Here is an 18,085-nt window from a genome sequence, read left to right on the forward strand (position 1 = left end):
TTGCAGTTGTATAAAACATTGGTGAGACTGCATTTAGAATATTGTGTTCAGTTCTGGGCACCATGTTATAGGAAAGATATTGTCAAGCTTGAAAGGGTTCAGAAAAGATTTATGATGATGTTACCAGGACTAGAGGGTGTGAGCGAAAGGGAGAGGTCGAGTAGGCTGGGTCTTTATTCCATGGAGTGCAGGAGGATGGGAAATCTTATAGAGGTATACAAAATCATGAGAGGAATAGATCGGGTAGATACATAGAGTCTTTTGCCCAGAGTTAGGGAATTGAGGACCAGAGGACATAGGTTCAAGGTGAAGGGGAAAATAATTAATCGGAAACCGAGGGGTAACGATTTTACACAAAGGGTGGTGGGTATATGGAGCAAGCTGCCAGAGGAGGTAGTTGAGGCTGGGACGATCCCATCGTTTAAGAAACAGTTAGACAGGTGCATGGATAGGGCAGATTTGGAGGGATATGGGACAAGCGCAGGCAAGTGAGACTAGTGTACCTGGGACATTGTTGGGCGAGTTGGGCCGAAGGGCCTATTTCCACACTGTATCACTCTCTATTAGTATAGTCTGAGTGAAAAAGTTGCTCCAGAGGTTCCTCTTAAATTCCTCCCTTCTCACCATAAGCCAGTGTCCTCTAGTTATAGAATTCTCCACTCAGTGGAAAAACAGACAAACCTCACTGTTATCTACCAATCAATTCCTCCTCACCTGTATCCAACTTTTGCTTACAAGCTTTTGCCCCCCCCCCCCCCCCACCTCTTGCATTGTCACTTCCCTGCAAGATGTTGCATTGTCTGGCCACAAACCAATACTCAATTCTAAAATGTGTCATGACCTCTTAAAATCAATACTTTATAGTTGCTGTTGCTGCTGTTAGAATTAAAAACACCACCAACTTATTTCAACAAGGAACCTTAATTGAACAGACAAACTTGAGATTCAATAGTGACCTTGGAAAGGTTTCATTTAGCAGCACAGTGCAACAACAATCACATTGTTAAGAAAGTTAGAGTAAGTTTTAAAACTAATTCATTTGCACTTCCATCTCATTTGGAAAAAAAAATACTCACTGTTTTTCTCTTCTCAAAAGGTTGTTCCAAGTGGATTCAAATCATATATTGATAAGTTGCACACAATTTATGAGTTATGTAACTGTATATTCATCTGCAACCCTCAAGTTGTCAACCTTCCCTTTAGTATCATTATGCATAGTTCCTGCCAGTTGCAGGTTCCCTGACAAGGACATATGTGGAAAAGCATTAGAATAATAATTAACCCTTCAGCTTATCCTAATGGAATTAATAGAATGGAGTTGCCCGTCAACTTGATGGTTTTTATTTGACAATTACACAGCAATACGACAGAAAAATTAGAGTATGGTCCATATTTGTACACGTCAGTTCACAGCTTACCACTTTCAATTTTGCTGCATGTCTTCCCATCCTCTTCGAGATAGAAACCTTCTGTGCATAGGCATTGATAACTCCCCGGGGTGTTCAGGCATATATGAGAACATACTGTTCCATTACTTTTGGTACATTCATCGATATCTGTCAAATAAATAGATCTGTCAAATTGTTTGTTTTTTATGCATACGTATATGTGTGTATATATATATATATGTGTGTGTGCATGTATGTGTGTTTATACATACATAAATATAATATATATGTGTGTGTGCGCATGTGTGTGCATATATATGTGTGTAGATATATATATACAGCATATACATATATACTGTATATATATATATATGTGTGTGCATATACAGTATGTGTGCATATACAGTATGTGTACTGTATACTGTATATGCACACTGAACCTTTTTTTCTCATTTATTATATTGTTTACAGTGTACTATGTTTACAGCAGCATTTTGTGAATAAATCGATTTGTACCAGCATCTGCAGTTATTTTCTTATACTATGTTTACATATTCTGTTGTGCTGCTGCAAGTAAAAATGTAATTGTTCTATCTGTGACATCTGACAATAAAACACTATTAACCCTTGACATTTAAAATACAGAATGTGTCAGTGGTCTCAAGATCGTTGTTTTAAAATTATAATTTAAAATTATTTATTTTATGCTTCCATTAAAGCTCAACTCATCAATATAGCGACAACTGAACCATGGGAAACAGAATGTTCCCAGATCTGAATCCTACTCTGTCGTGAGTAATGGATCTCAGTGGAATGGCATAAGGGAGGCTAAAATTAATCTCAATATTTTTGCGCCAAAAGGAGAAAGTTTGGCACAAAACTTGTTTTGGGTTACTGTCATGTGGTTCTCGTTGAATTATCCAGCCCAACCCTAACTCACTTTTATTTTTTACATCTATCCCTGATAAGTAAGCATGGTATATATCATATGGGTTAAGTCATGGCCCGCCAAGACCCGGATGAGTTAAACTTCGTTCAGAGATGAGAACGGAAGGGAGTATTGGAATATTTTATCGATTGGTAACAAAAGGAATGAGTGACGATTTCAGCAGGAAGTAGATTGCAACAGGCTTAAAGATGGACAATATTATGGAGATGGTCCTTATGAAGATGAAGTGGGATCAGAAGATTAACTAATTACAGAATGGGGTGTCTATGTTTGCATGTCATTTCACCTGAGACAGTCAGAAAAAGGAAACGCGAGGCTTTAGGAATACTTGTTTAGTGGACAATGATAATTTATTTGATCCCCATATCATTTCACTTGAAAAAAAACTATTCTTTGTGTGGAAAAAAAGAAAATGTCAGGGATGATCTGTACTGCAGATTAGGCTGTATTTGTGGAGGGAGTAACAGAGTTTCCAGTCAAATATCTTCCATCAGAAGTGGAAACATGATAAAACAAGTGTATTTTAAGTTGCAGAGAAGGGGATGAAGCAAATGCCCTTGATCGGGAGGAGATTGGGTTGCTTCTTTAGGACTGTTTCTACATAACAGCAGAATGGCAGCAGAACAGTCCGTACAAGGACTTAAGAGATAAAGCTCAACAAATAGAAACATAGAAAAATAGGTGCAGGAGGAGGCCATTTGGCCCTTCGAGCCAGCACTGCCATTCATTGTGATCATGGCTGATCATCCACACAAATGAAGCTCACATACAGAAACAACCCCTGGGATTTTGGATAACGCATTGGAGGCAAAAACCAATCTAGAGAAAGGGGATTAGGAATAGATTCATGAGTAACTCAAAGGTTGGGAGCAGCTGCACAAAAAGGTATGGGGTGTTTAGGCTAGATTTTGAATATGTAAATTTGAGATCAAGTCGCAAGCACATAAAATATTATGTATTTTTAAGACTGACTTCAAAACCCAAGAGCAGAAGAAATAAATAAATGCAAATACTCCCTGGAAATGGAGTTGCCCGTCGCTTATCTTAGTGGATAAGATCATTAAAAAAATTAAAAGCACATATCCTCCCATGACAGAATTAACCGTGTTTACAAAATTTCTATTGGAATTGCTGTTTACGGGTTCTACGGTAATTAAAAACAATTTGGCACAATGATGGAGGGGAATGCACCTTTAAACTGTTGAATTTTATTGCTGATTTGATTCACACAACAATCATTTTCAGCAGGGTTTAAGCATCTTACTGGATTGCATTGAGATTATTTTGCAATAAAGATCCTTTCACACACCTTCTTTTAACTAAGTAACTGGAGCAAAATTAAAAATCAGATGTTAGAAATCTGAAACAAAATAAAAAGTCCTATAAGCACGAAGCAAGTCAAGGAGCAGAATGAACATCAGAGTAGACATTCTGGGTTAACCTCAAGAGAGTCTCCAGAGAGAAGGTGGGTGGGGAAAACCGAGGGAATGTCTGTATTTGGGTGCTGACCAAAGTTGATAAGGTTACGATTATTTTAAAATCTGGCAATGAGGCAGAAGAGAAAAAATAAACAAATTGAAACCAGAGTCACATCGATGGAAAGAGAGTGAAAAAGTTGGTCACATGTAATTGTTAAATTTAATGTTGTTCTGATGGCTGCATCATGCCCAGATTAAAGATAGAGGACACATGTAATTTAATAATTGCATGTGCCTTTGGTCTTTTGTAGTGCCTCGATGGAGCAATGTAGAAAGATTAAGACAGAAAGGTCAGAGTGGGAATGGGCCATAAAATGAAAATTCTTTCAACAGAGGACTAACCACTTTCCTTCACTTGACTGAACTCTTTCTTACATTGAGTAACTTCACTTTGTCCATATCAAAGGTGCAGTTATGTGAACCTGCATGAGCCCAAGCTATTCCTGTCTCCTGTCTGGATAATTGGAGCAGTTGTGATTCAGTCTATTCAGGACCACTTCCTCAATACTTCTCTACATTGGCAAGACCAAGCGCATGCTCGGCAATCGTTTCGCTGAACACCTCCACTCAGTCCGTCTTAACATACCTGATCTCCCGGTGGCTCAACACTTCAACTCCCCCTTCCATTTTCTATCTGACCTTTCTGTCCTGGACCTCCTCCAGTGTCAGAGTGAGGCCGAGCGCAAATTGGAGGAACAGCCCTCATATTTTGCTTGGGTAGTTTACACCTCAGCGGTATGAACCTGAGTCTTCTCTAACTTCAACTAGCCCATGCTTTCTATCCCTTCCCCCAGTTCTCCCACTGTCTCAGACTACATTCTATTTCTGTCCCGCCCACTCCCCTGACATCAGTCTGAAGAAGGGTCTCGACCCGAAACGTCAGCCTTTCCTTTTCTCCAGAAGTGCTGCCTGTCCCGCTGAGTTACTCCAGCATTTTGTGTCTATCCTCCATACTTATTCCATGATTTCTATTATTATATAGACGTGGCTTCCTGCATCTGTATGATGTCACAAAAAAATCATTATCTTCACTGTCATTTTCCATCCTTTCACATGACCTTTGTCCGACTCTTCCCATCTCTTCCTTGAATTCTCAACTATTTTAGGGGATAGCCCAACTACCAATATCCATTTAAAAAGTTCACTGTCTCCCACAGTTATATCGATCACACTTCCTCTCATGCGGTTTCCTTCGGGAATTCCATTCTATTTGCTTAATTTCTCTGTCTCAGTTATTTCTGCTCTGATGAAGACACCTTTCACAGCAGTAACTTTACATTGCTTTCTACTTCTCTCAATCACACCCCTTCTGCTTTCGACACTTCGGCACTCACCCCTTTGCCAGCCAAAGATAGTTACTCTAACTTTGAGCTCATCATCCACCCCACTGTAGTCTCCAGATTCAATGTGCCATTCTCCATAATTTCTGCCACATGCAGTGAGACTCCAGTATCAAAAAACTTCCCATTTCCTCCCCCTTCAGCATTCCAAAGAGCCTAAAAACTAAAAACTAAAAACGAAAACTAAACTAAACTAAAGAGAGCACCTCATTTTCCATCTGGGCATGTTTCAATTTCAGGCAGCTTTTTTTTTCTCTCCCTTTCGCAAAACATATGGCTTCATTTGTTTCTTCTAATTTGTTTATATGTCTTCTTCTGTCACTAACTGCCAGTTTTAAAAATAATTTTTACTTTGCCAACTTTGGTCAGGACCCTGTCTCTATCTGTTTGCAAATGAAAACAGACGTGTTTCTCACATCTTCAGTTCTGATGAAGAGTCCTTGAGCTAAAACTTCAACACTGTTTCTCTCCTCACTGATGCTGCTTGAATTGCTGAATACTTCCAGCATTTTCTATTTTGTTCACCTTAAGTAATCATCTCTCAATTGATTTTAGATGAAGAAAGAACTATTCATGAGATAACAACGAGAAGGATATTGTTTTTGAATGTCATTACCCAGCTGCCCGATTGTCAGTGATTGTCAGTTATAAAAGTGTTTGTAAGTTGTGATTTTTGTACGTTTATGGTTACTATTGGCATGAGTTCACTTGTTCAATTGTTCATACAGACCAAGACAATAAGGTTTCTCTCGGTTCCTGTGCTTCATACGATCAAAGTAGTATCCCGGATAGCATGTGCACAGCACTCTGCCAAAGTTATCTGTGCACTGCTGTTCACATGGCGCTCCTGAACATACATCGTAATCTGGAATGAAAGGAAAAAGAGTGATACTGACTGAACATAAAGATCACATGGACAACAGAAACAAGGCACAAAGTGCTGGAGTAACTCAGCAGGTCCGGCAACATCTCTAGAGAACATGGATAGACAACATTTCAGGTCAGGACCCTTCTTAACAGTCCGAAGATGTAGAAGTCGGGATCCGAAACATCGCCTATCCGTGTGCTCATTTTTTGATAAACCGGCATTGCAGTTCCTTGTGTCTAGGTAGACAACACAGATGGAAACTGGAAATGGGTCAATCAAGAACATAACACAAGAGCATAGGAGCAGAAATAGGCCACTTGGCACCTCAAGCCTGTACTATAATCATAACTAATCCGCCCAAGGCGTTAACTGTTTTTCTGTGCCAGTTGCACAAAGCCCTCAATTCCCAATGTTTTCAACTTTGAGTAACTTCACAATTTTCTGAGCTAAAGAATGTCAAAGTTCTTTCATCCTAGGGGAAAATAAATTCTTCTGAACCCAAGTTATAAATGACTGCCTCCTTTTCTGGTAACTACATCCCTCATTTGACCTGCCCCACGAGTGGAAATATCTCAACATACACCTTGTCTATTTTTACTTCCTATCTGGATATTATGAGCTTGGTTTGATACCTTTGCCATTTAATGTCCATGATTGTAATTAAGGTACTCAAAGCAACTTTATAAAATGGCAGAATTAAAGTTGGGTCGAATTCTTAGGAAGAATACAATCAACCTTAGTAGATACATAGAAACATAGAAAAATAGATTCATGAGTAGACCATTCGGCCCTTCGAGCCGAATATGATCATGGCAGATCATCTAAAATCAGTACCCCGTTCCTGCTTTTTCCCCATATCCCTTGATTCCTTTAGCCTGAAGAGCTAAACCTAACTCTCTCTTCAAAACATCCAGTGAATTGGCCTCCACTGCCTTCTGTGACGGAGAATTCCACAGGTTCACAACTCTCTGGGTGAAGTTTTTCCTCATCTCAGTCCTAAATGGCCTACCCCTTATTCTTAAACTGTGACCCCTGGTTCTGGACACCCCCAACATCGGGATTTTTTTTCCTGCATCTAGCCTGTCCAATCCCTTAAGAATTTTATGTTTCTATAGATCCCCTCTCATCCTTCTAAATTCCAGTCGACCCATTCTTTCATCATATCCCAGTCGACCCATTCTTTCATCATATGTCAGTTCTGCCATCCCAGGAATTAACCTGGTAAACCTACACTGCACTCCCTCAATAGCAATAATGTCCTTCCTCAAATTAGGAGACCAAAATTGCACACAATACTCCAGGTGCGGTCTCACCAGGGCCCTGTACAACTGCAGTAGGACCTCCTTGCTCCTCAACTCAAATCCTCTCGCAGCTGCGGTTTGCCTGCAGTCCGTCTGTCTTTTGTGTTTTTTGTTGTTTTTGTCTGAATTGTAGTTTTAATATGGTGTAGTGTTTGTATGTTATGTGGGGGGGAGGGGGTGGGAGGGAACGGGAACTGTAAAATTCTCTCTCCCGAACGGAGACGCGACCTTTGCTTCTGTGTCGTGTCTCCGTTCCTGTTGCGGCCTACACCGGCCATGCACCTGGGACCACCTGGGGCTCACCTGGGGCTCAGGTTCGCAGAGCCCGCGGCGCGGACTCACCACCTGCGGCACTGGCTGCCTGCGGATGCTGCGGGAGCGGCTGCGACTCGTCTCCGGAGGCTCCGGCGTGGGCCGCGTGGATGTTGGAAGCCCGCAGGCCCCTGGATGGGGGCCGACATCGGGAGCACCGGCAGCGGCAGCGACAGCGTCTTCGCCCGCCCCGAATCGCGGGGCTTGGGTCGGCCCGCCGCGGACCTTTCACCGTCTGGCGCGGCCTGGAATAGGTCGTGGACCTTTCACCGTCCAGCGGGGGCTTCAATGTCGGGAGCCCCGACCGCCCCGACGTGGCAACTCCAACAGCCTGACCGCGGGAGAAGACGGCAGGGAAGAGAAAAATAAATTTTTGGCCTTCCATCACAGTGAGGAGGTGACTGGAGGAGACTCACTGTGATGGATGTTTCTTTTTGTCTGGTGTTAGTTGTGATTGTATGTGTTATTGCATTTTTATTGATTATTCTTATTGGTCTTATTGTTTAACTGCGGGTAATGTTTCATTTCACTACACATTTATGTGTATGTGACAAATAAACGACTATTGACTATTGACTATTGAACATGCCATTAGCTTTCTTCACTGCCTGCTGTACCTGCATGCTTACTTTCAGTAACTGATGTACAAGCACACCCAGGTCTCGTTGCACCTCCCCTTTTCCTAATCTGACACCATTCAGATAATAATCTGCCAAAGTGGATCACTTCACATTTATCCACATTATACTGCATCTGCCATGCATCTGCCCACTCACCCAACCTATCCAATTCACCCTGCAGCCTCATAGCATCCTCATCGCAGCTCACACTGCAACCCAGCTTTCTGTCATCCGCAAACATGGAGATGTCACATCTAATTCCCTCATCTAAATCATTAATACATATTGTAAATAACTGGGGTTCCAGCACTGAGCCTAGCAGCACCCCACGAGTCACTGCCTGCCATTCTGAAAAGGACCCATTAATTCCTACTCTTTGCTTCCTGTCTGTCAACCAGTTCTCTATCCATGTCAATACCCTACCCCCAATACCATGTGCTCTAATTTTGCACACTAATCTCTTGTGTGGGACATTGTCGAAGGCTTTTTGAAAGTCCAGATACACCACATCCACTGGCTCTCCCTCATCCATTTTACTTACAGTATTACATCCTCAAAAAATTCCAGAAGATTAGTCAAACATGATTTCCCCTTCATAAATCCATGCTGACTTTGGCCGATTCTGTCACTGCTTTCCAAATGCACTGCGATAACATCTTTAACAATCGACTCAAGCATCTTTCCCCACTACCGATGTAAGGCTAATTGGTCTGTAATTCCTCGTTGTGTCTCTCCCTCCTTTCTTAAAAAGTGGGGTTACATTGGCTACCCTCCTGTCCAGAGGAACTATGATCAACTAAAACTGGAACCAGTTCGTACCACCTCATCTGCTGGCCACATCTGCTCCTTATTCCTCAGTTTGTATTCTCAATAAGTAACTGTTCTTATTTCACTACTTTTTTTCAAAGAACATAGATAGAATATGAAAATGTCAAGTAAGGGGACAGGGCCTTCAGCCACTGTGTCTGTGCTGATCGCGATGTCAGTCTTAAATAATACCATGGCCATGTCTCTCTATTCCCTAGATAGACACAAAATGCTGGGGTAACTCAGCGGGTCAGACAGCAACCCTGGAGAATAGGTGACATTTTGGATCGAGACCTTTCTTCAGACCCTTCTTTATCCGCCACCTGTTCATATGTTTGTCTAATGCCTCTTGCGTGTTGTTATTATATCCACTGCTATTGTATCTCAATTTGACCGTAACTGTTCCCATTAATTAATCAACCAGATTACCTCTACAAGTTATTGCTGCAGCAAAACTGGATTCAGCCTCTGAATGATATTTCCTTTGCTTATTCCTCACTCCCCATCTTCATTGAAATGTAAAAATAACTTGTTTCTTCTATCTCCCAGCTCTGGTGAAGTATCTTTAACCTGAAATGTTAACTCTATTTCTCATTCCATAAATGCTGTTTGACCCCCTGTGTGTTTCCAACTATTTAAATTTTATTTCACAGTTTCAGCATCTGCAATTTTTTTTGATTTTCTTCTTCTGGAAGTTGTTAACATTCTTACCGTCTGGGATACATTCGCCAAGGACAAATTTATAACCTCGACAGCACTTCTTTCTGTAAATAGAAAATAAATATTTATAATACAAAACAGAACCACATATGAACTCATAAAAAATGACATGGTTTATTTTAATTGAAATTTGAAAGATGTTCTTTGAAGTTTAAGTTAATTAACTGTTTTATCACATCCTTATGTTTAGTCTTATGAGTTGCTATTCAATTGAAATGGCTAATGAACTGCTGAAAACAAGAATCTGCATTTCCAACATAGGGCTATGATGAAAACAGTATCCGGTCAAAAATAAAGCTAGTGTCAACTATCAGTGCAAAGCCAATATATAATTCTCTAAAATCTGAAAGCATCTTTGCAATATTTATTATATATATCTTGCCTAGTAATTTTCAAAGGGATTGTGGAAATACATTGTATTCACGTATTTAACTTAGAAACATAGAAAATAGGTACTGGAGGAGGCCATTTGGCCCTTCGAGCCAGCACCGCCATTCATTAGGATCATGGTTGGTCATCTACAATCAGTAATCCGTGCCTGCCTTCTCCCCATATCCCTTGATTCCGCTAGCCCCCAGAGCTCTATCTAACTAATAGCTCTCTCTATTATTTATTTTGATAATGTAAAAATGTTAACCCTGGGAAAATTATATTTAACTTCCATTTAAAGGCACAAAATCCCAGAGCTGTGTATCCAAAATTCCTATATAAGCCATCTGGCATGTAACCATCCAGAAAAAATATCAGTTTTTTTTCTGAAATTGAACAGGATTTTGAGAATGTGAAGAACTGGGCATCAAAGGTAAACACAATACAATTGTATCTATTCACTGAGCTAAGTGAAGCCTTTTAAAATAAGGTACCTTTTCACATAGTGGTTACATGATTTTTAAAGTTTTCTCCTGTCAGTACCTCAATGTCCATTCCTCAGGCTTTCAAGTAATTATCTAAATAGCAGTGATGCAGATCTTATTAGAATCTAAAGCCCCTGTCCCACTTAGGCAATTTTCTAGGCGACTACAGGCGACTAGGCTGTCACCACACGGTCGCCGGGGTGTCGCCTATATGGCCGTGAGAAGTCTCCAAAGAGTCGTAGCGTTTTTTTGGTCGCCGCTGGATTTTGTAATGTTTAAAAAATTTCGCCGACTGTTGGTTTGACGCCAATGATCGTAGCTTGACGTCTCCTGATGTAGGCGCTGTCGTAGGTTGTCACCAGGTTGTCGCCAGGTGATGTAGGTTGTCGCCAGTGCTGACTTCGATGAATCTGTAACTTTGCAAGCAACCTTTGCAAGGTATGCAGGCAAAGAATTTCACTCTGACTTGTCACATGGGACAATAGAAGTGGAAATTTCAGAGAACAAAGAATACAAACAAAACATTTGTTGTATAATTTATAGACCATGCAACACCAATAGTGCCAGCGCGGGAGAACTGATGAAAAGTTTGCTCTCAATAGACAATAGGTGCAGGAGGAGGCCATTCGGCCCTTCGAGCCAGCACCACCATTCAATGTGATCATGGCTGATCATTCTCAATTAGTACTCCGTTCCTGACTTCTCCCCAAACCCCCTCTCAACACTCCTCACCCTCATCTGCGACTAAAAACATATTCAATTCTCATGAAACGACATCCATCTGAATCATTGACTTGTTCTCCATCCGCAGCCTGACCTAAGTATTTCCAGCATTTTCCTTTTTTATACTTTTGCCACCATGTTAAATGGGAAAGGATCAGTACTGACTCAGTGGACCACGTCAATACATGCATGAGGTGCTGTGGACCATCAATGGCAGGAGAGATATTGCCTGGCATTATGCAATTTCATCGCCTGGTGTACCCACACTCTGTGAGGAATGCAGAACATGATCTAGCTTTGCCCTCTCCATCAATGGTGCATAATAGCTGTAATGTTTCTATAGAGGGCAATATACTAAATAATAAAGTTTAATTCATTCATTCATTCATTCATTCATATAATGAACAATCTTTCCCTTCCTGCAAGAAAACCTAGCAAACAATTTTGTTTGGTCAATAAATATTTGCATCAGGCAGACGGTAAGCATTGACCATCTCCAGTGATTTTTAACATTCAATAGTTTTTTTACCTGTGCCAGATTCCCTCATGGAATAGGGTGAAAGTGGATGCAGATGGTATGGTCACCATTTACTTCAGGTCATAAAGCTGGACAGAGTGCGGAGAAGATTTATAAGGATATTGCTAGGTAGGACTTAAGGGCTGGAGCTATAGGGAGAGGTTAAACAAAGTATTCCTTGGAGTGCAGGGACTGAGAAGTGATCTGAAAGAGGTGTATAATGTTGTGAGGAGAATAAATAGGGCAAATACACGGAGTCTCTTACCCAGGGTAGAGGAATAAAGAACTAGAGGACATAGTAAACCTAGTGAAAGGGATAAAGATTTCAATAGGATTCTGCAGGGCACTCAGAGGGTGAATGAGGTGCCAGAGGAAGTAGTTGAGGCAGGTGCTATAACAGCATTGAAAAGATTCTCAGACAATGACATGGATAGATTTAGAGAAATATGGGCCAAACATGGGCAAATAGAACTAGCTTAGATGGGCCATTTTGGTCTACATGGATGAGTTGGCCTGAAGGGCTGTTTCCGCACAGTATGACTCCATGACAATGACTAGGACTATAAACTTAATTGAATCAGCCACATATTTACTGTGACCACTGGACAGGCTAGGAGGGAGGGTTGGAGGGGGGGGGGGGGGGTTGAAGTGCAATGGGAATTCTCATCGCTTTCCTGGTCAACACCAACAACACTGAGAAGCTCAGTATTATCAAGGTAGAAGCAGCCTCTTCCACCACTTTAAGCAATGCCTCTGTCCATCCATGGTGCGTAATGGCTGTAATATTTCTGCAGAGGCCAGTATACTGAATGCCCAAGCCTTTGGATGGGGATGGAAAAATGGGGTTCAATCAATAGTGAATAGTGATATCAATAGACAATAGACAATAGACAATAGGTGCAGGAGTAGGCCATTCAGCCCTTCGAGCCAGCACCGCCATTCAATGCGATCATGGCTGATCACTCTCAATCAGTACCCCGTTCTTGCCTTCTCCCCATACCCCCTCACTCCGCTATCTTTAAGAGCTCTATCCAGCTCTCTCTTGAAAGCATCCAACGAACTGGCCTCCACTGCCTTCTGAGGCAGAGAATTCCACACCTTCACCACTCTCTGACTGAAAAAGTTCTTCCTCATCTCCGTTCTAAATGGCCTACCCCTTATTCTTAAACTGTGGCCCCTTGTTCTGGACTCCCCCAACATTGGGAACATGTATCCTGCCTCTAGTGTGTCCAATCCCCTAATTATCTTATATGTTTCAATAAGATCCCCCCTCATCCTTCTAAATTCCAGTGTATACAAGCCTAATTGCTCCAGCCTTTCAACATACGACAGTCCCGCCATTCCGGGAATTAACTTAGTGAACCTACGCTGCACGCCCTCAATAGCAAGAATATCCTTCCTCAAATTTGGAGACCAAAACTGCACACAGTACTCCAGGTGCGGTCTCACCAGGGCCCGGTACAACTGTAGAAGGACCTCTTTGCTCCTATACTCAACTCCTCTTGTTACGAAGGCCAACATTCCATTGGCTTTCTTCACTGCCTGCTGTACCTGCATGCTTCCTTTCAGTGACTGATGCACTAGGACACCCAGATCTTGTTGAACATCCCCTCTTCCTAACTTGACACCATTCAGATAATAATCTGCCTTTCTATTCTTACTTCCAAAGTGAATAACCTCACACTTATCTACATTAAACTGCATCTGCCATGTATCCGCCCACTCACACAACCTGTCCAAGTCACCCTGCAGCCTTATTGCATCTTCCTCACAATTCACACTACCCCCCAGCTTAGTATCATCTGCAAATTTGCTAATGGTACTTTTAATCCCTTCATCCAAGTCATTAATGTATATCGTAAATAGCTGGGGTCCCAGCACCGAACCTTGCGGTACCCCACTGGTCACTGCCTGCCATTCCAAAAGGGACCCATTTATCCCCACTCTTTGCTTTCTGTCTGTCAACCAATTTTCTATCCATGTCAGTACCCTACCCCCAATACCATGTGCTCTAATTTTGCCCACTAATCTCCTATGTGGGACCTTGTCGAAGGCTTTCTGAAAGTCGAGGTACACCACATCCACCGACTCTCCCCTGTCAATTTTCCTAGTTACATCCTCGAAAAATTCCAGTAGATTTGTCAAGCATGATTTCCCCTTCGTAAATCCATGCTGACTCGGAATGATCCTGTTACTGCTATCCAAATGCTCAGCAATTTCGTCTTTTATAATTGACTCCAGCATCTTCCCCACCACTGATGTCAGACTAACTGGTCTATAATTACCCGTTTTCTCTCTCCCTCCTTTCTTAAAAAGTGGGATAACATTTGCTATCCTCCAATCCACAGGAACTGATCCTGAATCTATAGAACATTGAAAAATGATCCCCAATGCTTCCACTATTTCTAGAGCCACCTCCTTAAGCACCCTGGGATGCAGACCATCAGGCCCTGGGGATTTATCAGCCTTCAGTCCCATCAGTCTACCCAAAACCATTTCCTGCCTAATGTGGATTTCCTTCAGTTCCTCCATCACCCTAGGTTCTCCGGCCCCTAGAACATTTGGGAGATTGTGGGTATCTTCCTCAGTGAAGACAGATCCAAAGTAACGGTTTAACTCGTCTGCCATTTCTTTGTTCCCCATAATAAATTCCCCTGCTTCTGTCTTCAAGGGACCCACATTTGCCTTGACTATTTTTTTCCTCTTCACGTACCTAAAAAAACTTTTGCTATCCTCCTTTATATTATTGGCTAGTTTACCCTCGTACCTCATCTTTTCTCCCCGTATTGCCTTTTTAGTTAACTTTTGTTGCTCTTTAAAAGAGTCCCAATCCTCTGTCTTCCCACTCTTCTTTGCTATGTTATACTTCCTCTCCTTAATTTTTATGCTGTCCTTGACTTCCCTCGTCAGCCACAGGTGTCTCTTACTCCCCTTAGAGTCTTTCCGCCTCTTTCGGGATCAATAGTGATATCAGTAGTGAATCAACAGGAATATTGTCTGAAGCTCCAAGTAATAGTTATTCCTTTTTTAAATACTCTTAATAGGTCTCAAAAGATTAGATAATCTTCCTTGTGACCTCATGCTCAGGGGCAGTTGGTTTAGAAACAATAGATTTTTTAGATTTTTTTAGATTTAGAGATACAGCGCAGAAACAGGCCCTTCGGCCCACCGGGTCCGCGCCGCTCAGCGATCCCCGCACACTAACACTATCCTACACACACTAGGGACATTTTTGCATTTGCACAGCCAATTAACCTACATACCTGTACGTCTTTGGAGTGTGGGAGGAAACCGAAGATCTCGGAGAAAACCCACGCAGGTCACGGGGAGAACGTACAAACTCCGTACAGACGGCGCCCGTAGTCAGGATCGAACCTGAGTCTCTAGCGCTGCATTCGCTGTAAGGCAGCAACTCTACCGCTGCGCGGGTACACACCAGCAAAATTTCATTCATTTCAGACAGTCCTGGAATAATGTTAGTACTATTGTGGAAAGGAGAAAAGACCTATTTAAAACATGGAAACCTGGGTCAACTGGGAGTGGGAATATGGTCAGGGAGATGATGTAAACAGATGACAATGAAACCAGAGACAGAACTGAGCTTCAAAACTGAGCTTAATAAAATTTCCAGAAACTATGATGGGATAGATAGCAAACTCTAATGCTTTATAATTATTATTAATAATTATTAATGCACCTATTTTATAAATCCTATTGTTTCAGGATGAGCTCACTTAATCCATGTGTGACTGTAAATAACATTTGCCGACTCAAAGCCCAGTTTGAATATCACTAACTGGACAACAATGGAAATAAGGAGTGAAAGTAAACAAAAAGAGGACATGTTATGAACATTGTTGTGAATTACTTTCACACAAAACAAATGTTATTTCAGCTATTTTTCAACATCACCATACCGAGAATTTACATTTGGAATTTTGTGCAGGAACTAGAATTAGAACGAGAACGAGAACTAAATCTGGAAGCACCCTATCCAAAATGTTAGGATTCTTAAAACATGAGTTCAGGTAATTGCCACATTTGAGAGTAGCCACCTGTCTAAACCTGACATCAGGAATTAAAATGGAAGTGAAACACTTACTTATGACAGCTGAGCACTGATTACATTTGCACCACTGACCTTGTCCCTTGTGAGATATTAGTCTTTCTGTCAGCATCCATTACGCAGAAGCCCCTTAGCAACCTACAAAATACCTTAGGCGATCAGCTTTAATTTTTCAGTATCTACCAAAGATATGTAAATATAACTTGTCTTTATAGCAAGCTTTTTTGCTCTTTTCTTTTGCTGATGAGAGCATGTACTTGTTTAGGTAAACCTTTGTAACTGAGAAACATTTGGCTGCTTCAAGCAGGCGAACTAAATGAGCATCAATCGGTACATTCGATGTTAATGTCATAGGCCATGAAGCTCCCCAGTCTCCTGTGTCTTAGTGGCACTCCTGCAGGGTCAGGAGAAGGTTATACAATTAATCTATGATCAATGGGCAATCACTTGACCGATGTGAAATCTAAGACTGTCCAGGATGTATGCATACAGGCATTCTACCCATTCTACCCATTCTACTCATCAATTCAGTCCTAACATAAATATGTTCAGTTTAAGTCCATGCAGAACTGGGCAGCAAGGTGGTGCAGCGGTAGAGTTACTGCCTTACATCGCCAGTAGACCCGGATTAGATCCTGACCATGGATGCTGGCCGTACGGAGTTTGTATGTACTCCCTGTGACCTGCGTGGGTTTTCTCCGAGACCTTTGGTTTCCTCCCATTTCCAAAGACGTATAGGTTTGTAGGTTAATTGGCTTGGTATAATTGTAAATTGTCCCTAGTGTGTGTAGGATAGTGTTAATGTGTGGGGATCGCTGGTCAGTGCAGACCCGATGGGTTGAAGGGCCTGTTTCCATGCTGTATCTCAAACTAAACAAAACTAAACTAAACAGAAGGGAAATATTAAACTTGGAAATCTTGCCGATTCAATCTAGGATGAATCCCTGAAACACGCCTCGTTGTGTTCCAAGCAATGGTAACTTGAAACTAACATCATAACATTGCATGTCAGTACCAATCATATCTGTTTTCTTACATATTTCCAGTGCTCCCCTAGCAGAAATGCTGCAGAAACAAAAATATTTTTGCAGCCACAATTCCTGTACATGCCATAGAATTACTTGAGCAAGATTAGCTCCCACGCAAATGTCTCTGCTGACCTTCTCCTGGCAACTCACTGATTGATGGTGGATGGGTAAAGTCCATCAGTATCTGAGGTACAGATACCAAGTTTTGCCAAGGCCTAGTGTTTCTAGCACTGGGCCTCAGTACCACTTCCAGCCTTTTCCAGAAACGATTGTTGTTTTGGGATTCAAGATTCATTGATCAGCTTCTCTTGCCTTGGCGTTCACACTAAAACCCTCACTTCAAGCTGCTAATGACATTGTATTGTCTTTATTGTCTTTTCACTCCGGTTCACTCATGAGAGCACCCAACATCATCAAGAACCTTATTCACCTTGATCCTGTTGGGCAGAAGATACAAAAGCATGAAAACATACCACCAGACTCAGGAACAGCTTCTTCCTCTCTGCTTTAAGACTACTGAATGGTACTCCCTTAAGCTAGGGTGTAGTCCTGAATTTCCCACCTACCTCATTATGGACCTTGGACTTTTTCATTGGAACTGTAACTGGAAAATATATTCTGCACTCTGGTATTTTTTATATTTGCACTCCGTTTTGTACATGTTTATTGCTTGATTATACTCGTGTTACATGCTATCTGATTTAATTGGATATCACAAACACAAAAGCTTTTCACTGTATCTCAGTACACGTGACAATTTAAAAAAATCGATCGTCCAATTCATACTGAGACCCACCTCATTAATTTCTTGCTCATATCTTGCTGCTCTCTGCATTGACACTCCTCCTCCCACCATTTTTACATCCTGTCATCCCTCTCCTTCTGTCCCAGCAAGCATCCTCTCCACTGCCCCTAACTTGTACCAGCCTGATCTTCAAACAATCTTTGCCAGTATGCCGCCTGAAATCAGCTAGCCCAGCAGAGATATTTGTGTGAAAGCTCTCTTTTGTGTGCATAGAGACAATGAAAGCAAAGACCAGCATGCCTTCTGTTTTTTGGCTGACATTTCGCCTCCACTCACTACTAGCAGCGCACAAGGGTTGGCTGGATGTGG

General features: G+C 41.7%; 1 protein-coding gene across 1 annotated transcript in view; it reads right to left on the reverse strand.

Moving 5' to 3' along the window:
• Positions 1 to 18,085, reverse strand: part of ccbe1 (collagen and calcium binding EGF domains 1) — a 282,953-nt gene that overhangs the window by 32,985 nt on the left and 231,883 nt on the right. Inside the window, exons 3-5 of the mRNA XM_078409606.1 lie at positions 9,775 to 9,827; positions 5,886 to 6,020; positions 1,419 to 1,556 (exon numbers count right to left, since the gene is read on the reverse strand). Of these exons, the coding sequence (XP_078265732.1) occupies positions 1,419 to 1,556; positions 5,886 to 6,020; positions 9,775 to 9,827 (326 nt within the window). The remainder of the gene's footprint in view (positions 1 to 1,418; positions 1,557 to 5,885; positions 6,021 to 9,774; positions 9,828 to 18,085) is intronic.

The sequence above is a fragment of the Rhinoraja longicauda genome, chromosome 1 (genome assembly GCF_053455715.1).
Source record: "Rhinoraja longicauda isolate Sanriku21f chromosome 1, sRhiLon1.1, whole genome shotgun sequence".
NCBI classification, from domain to species: Eukaryota; Metazoa; Chordata; class Chondrichthyes; order Rajiformes; family Arhynchobatidae; genus Rhinoraja; species Rhinoraja longicauda.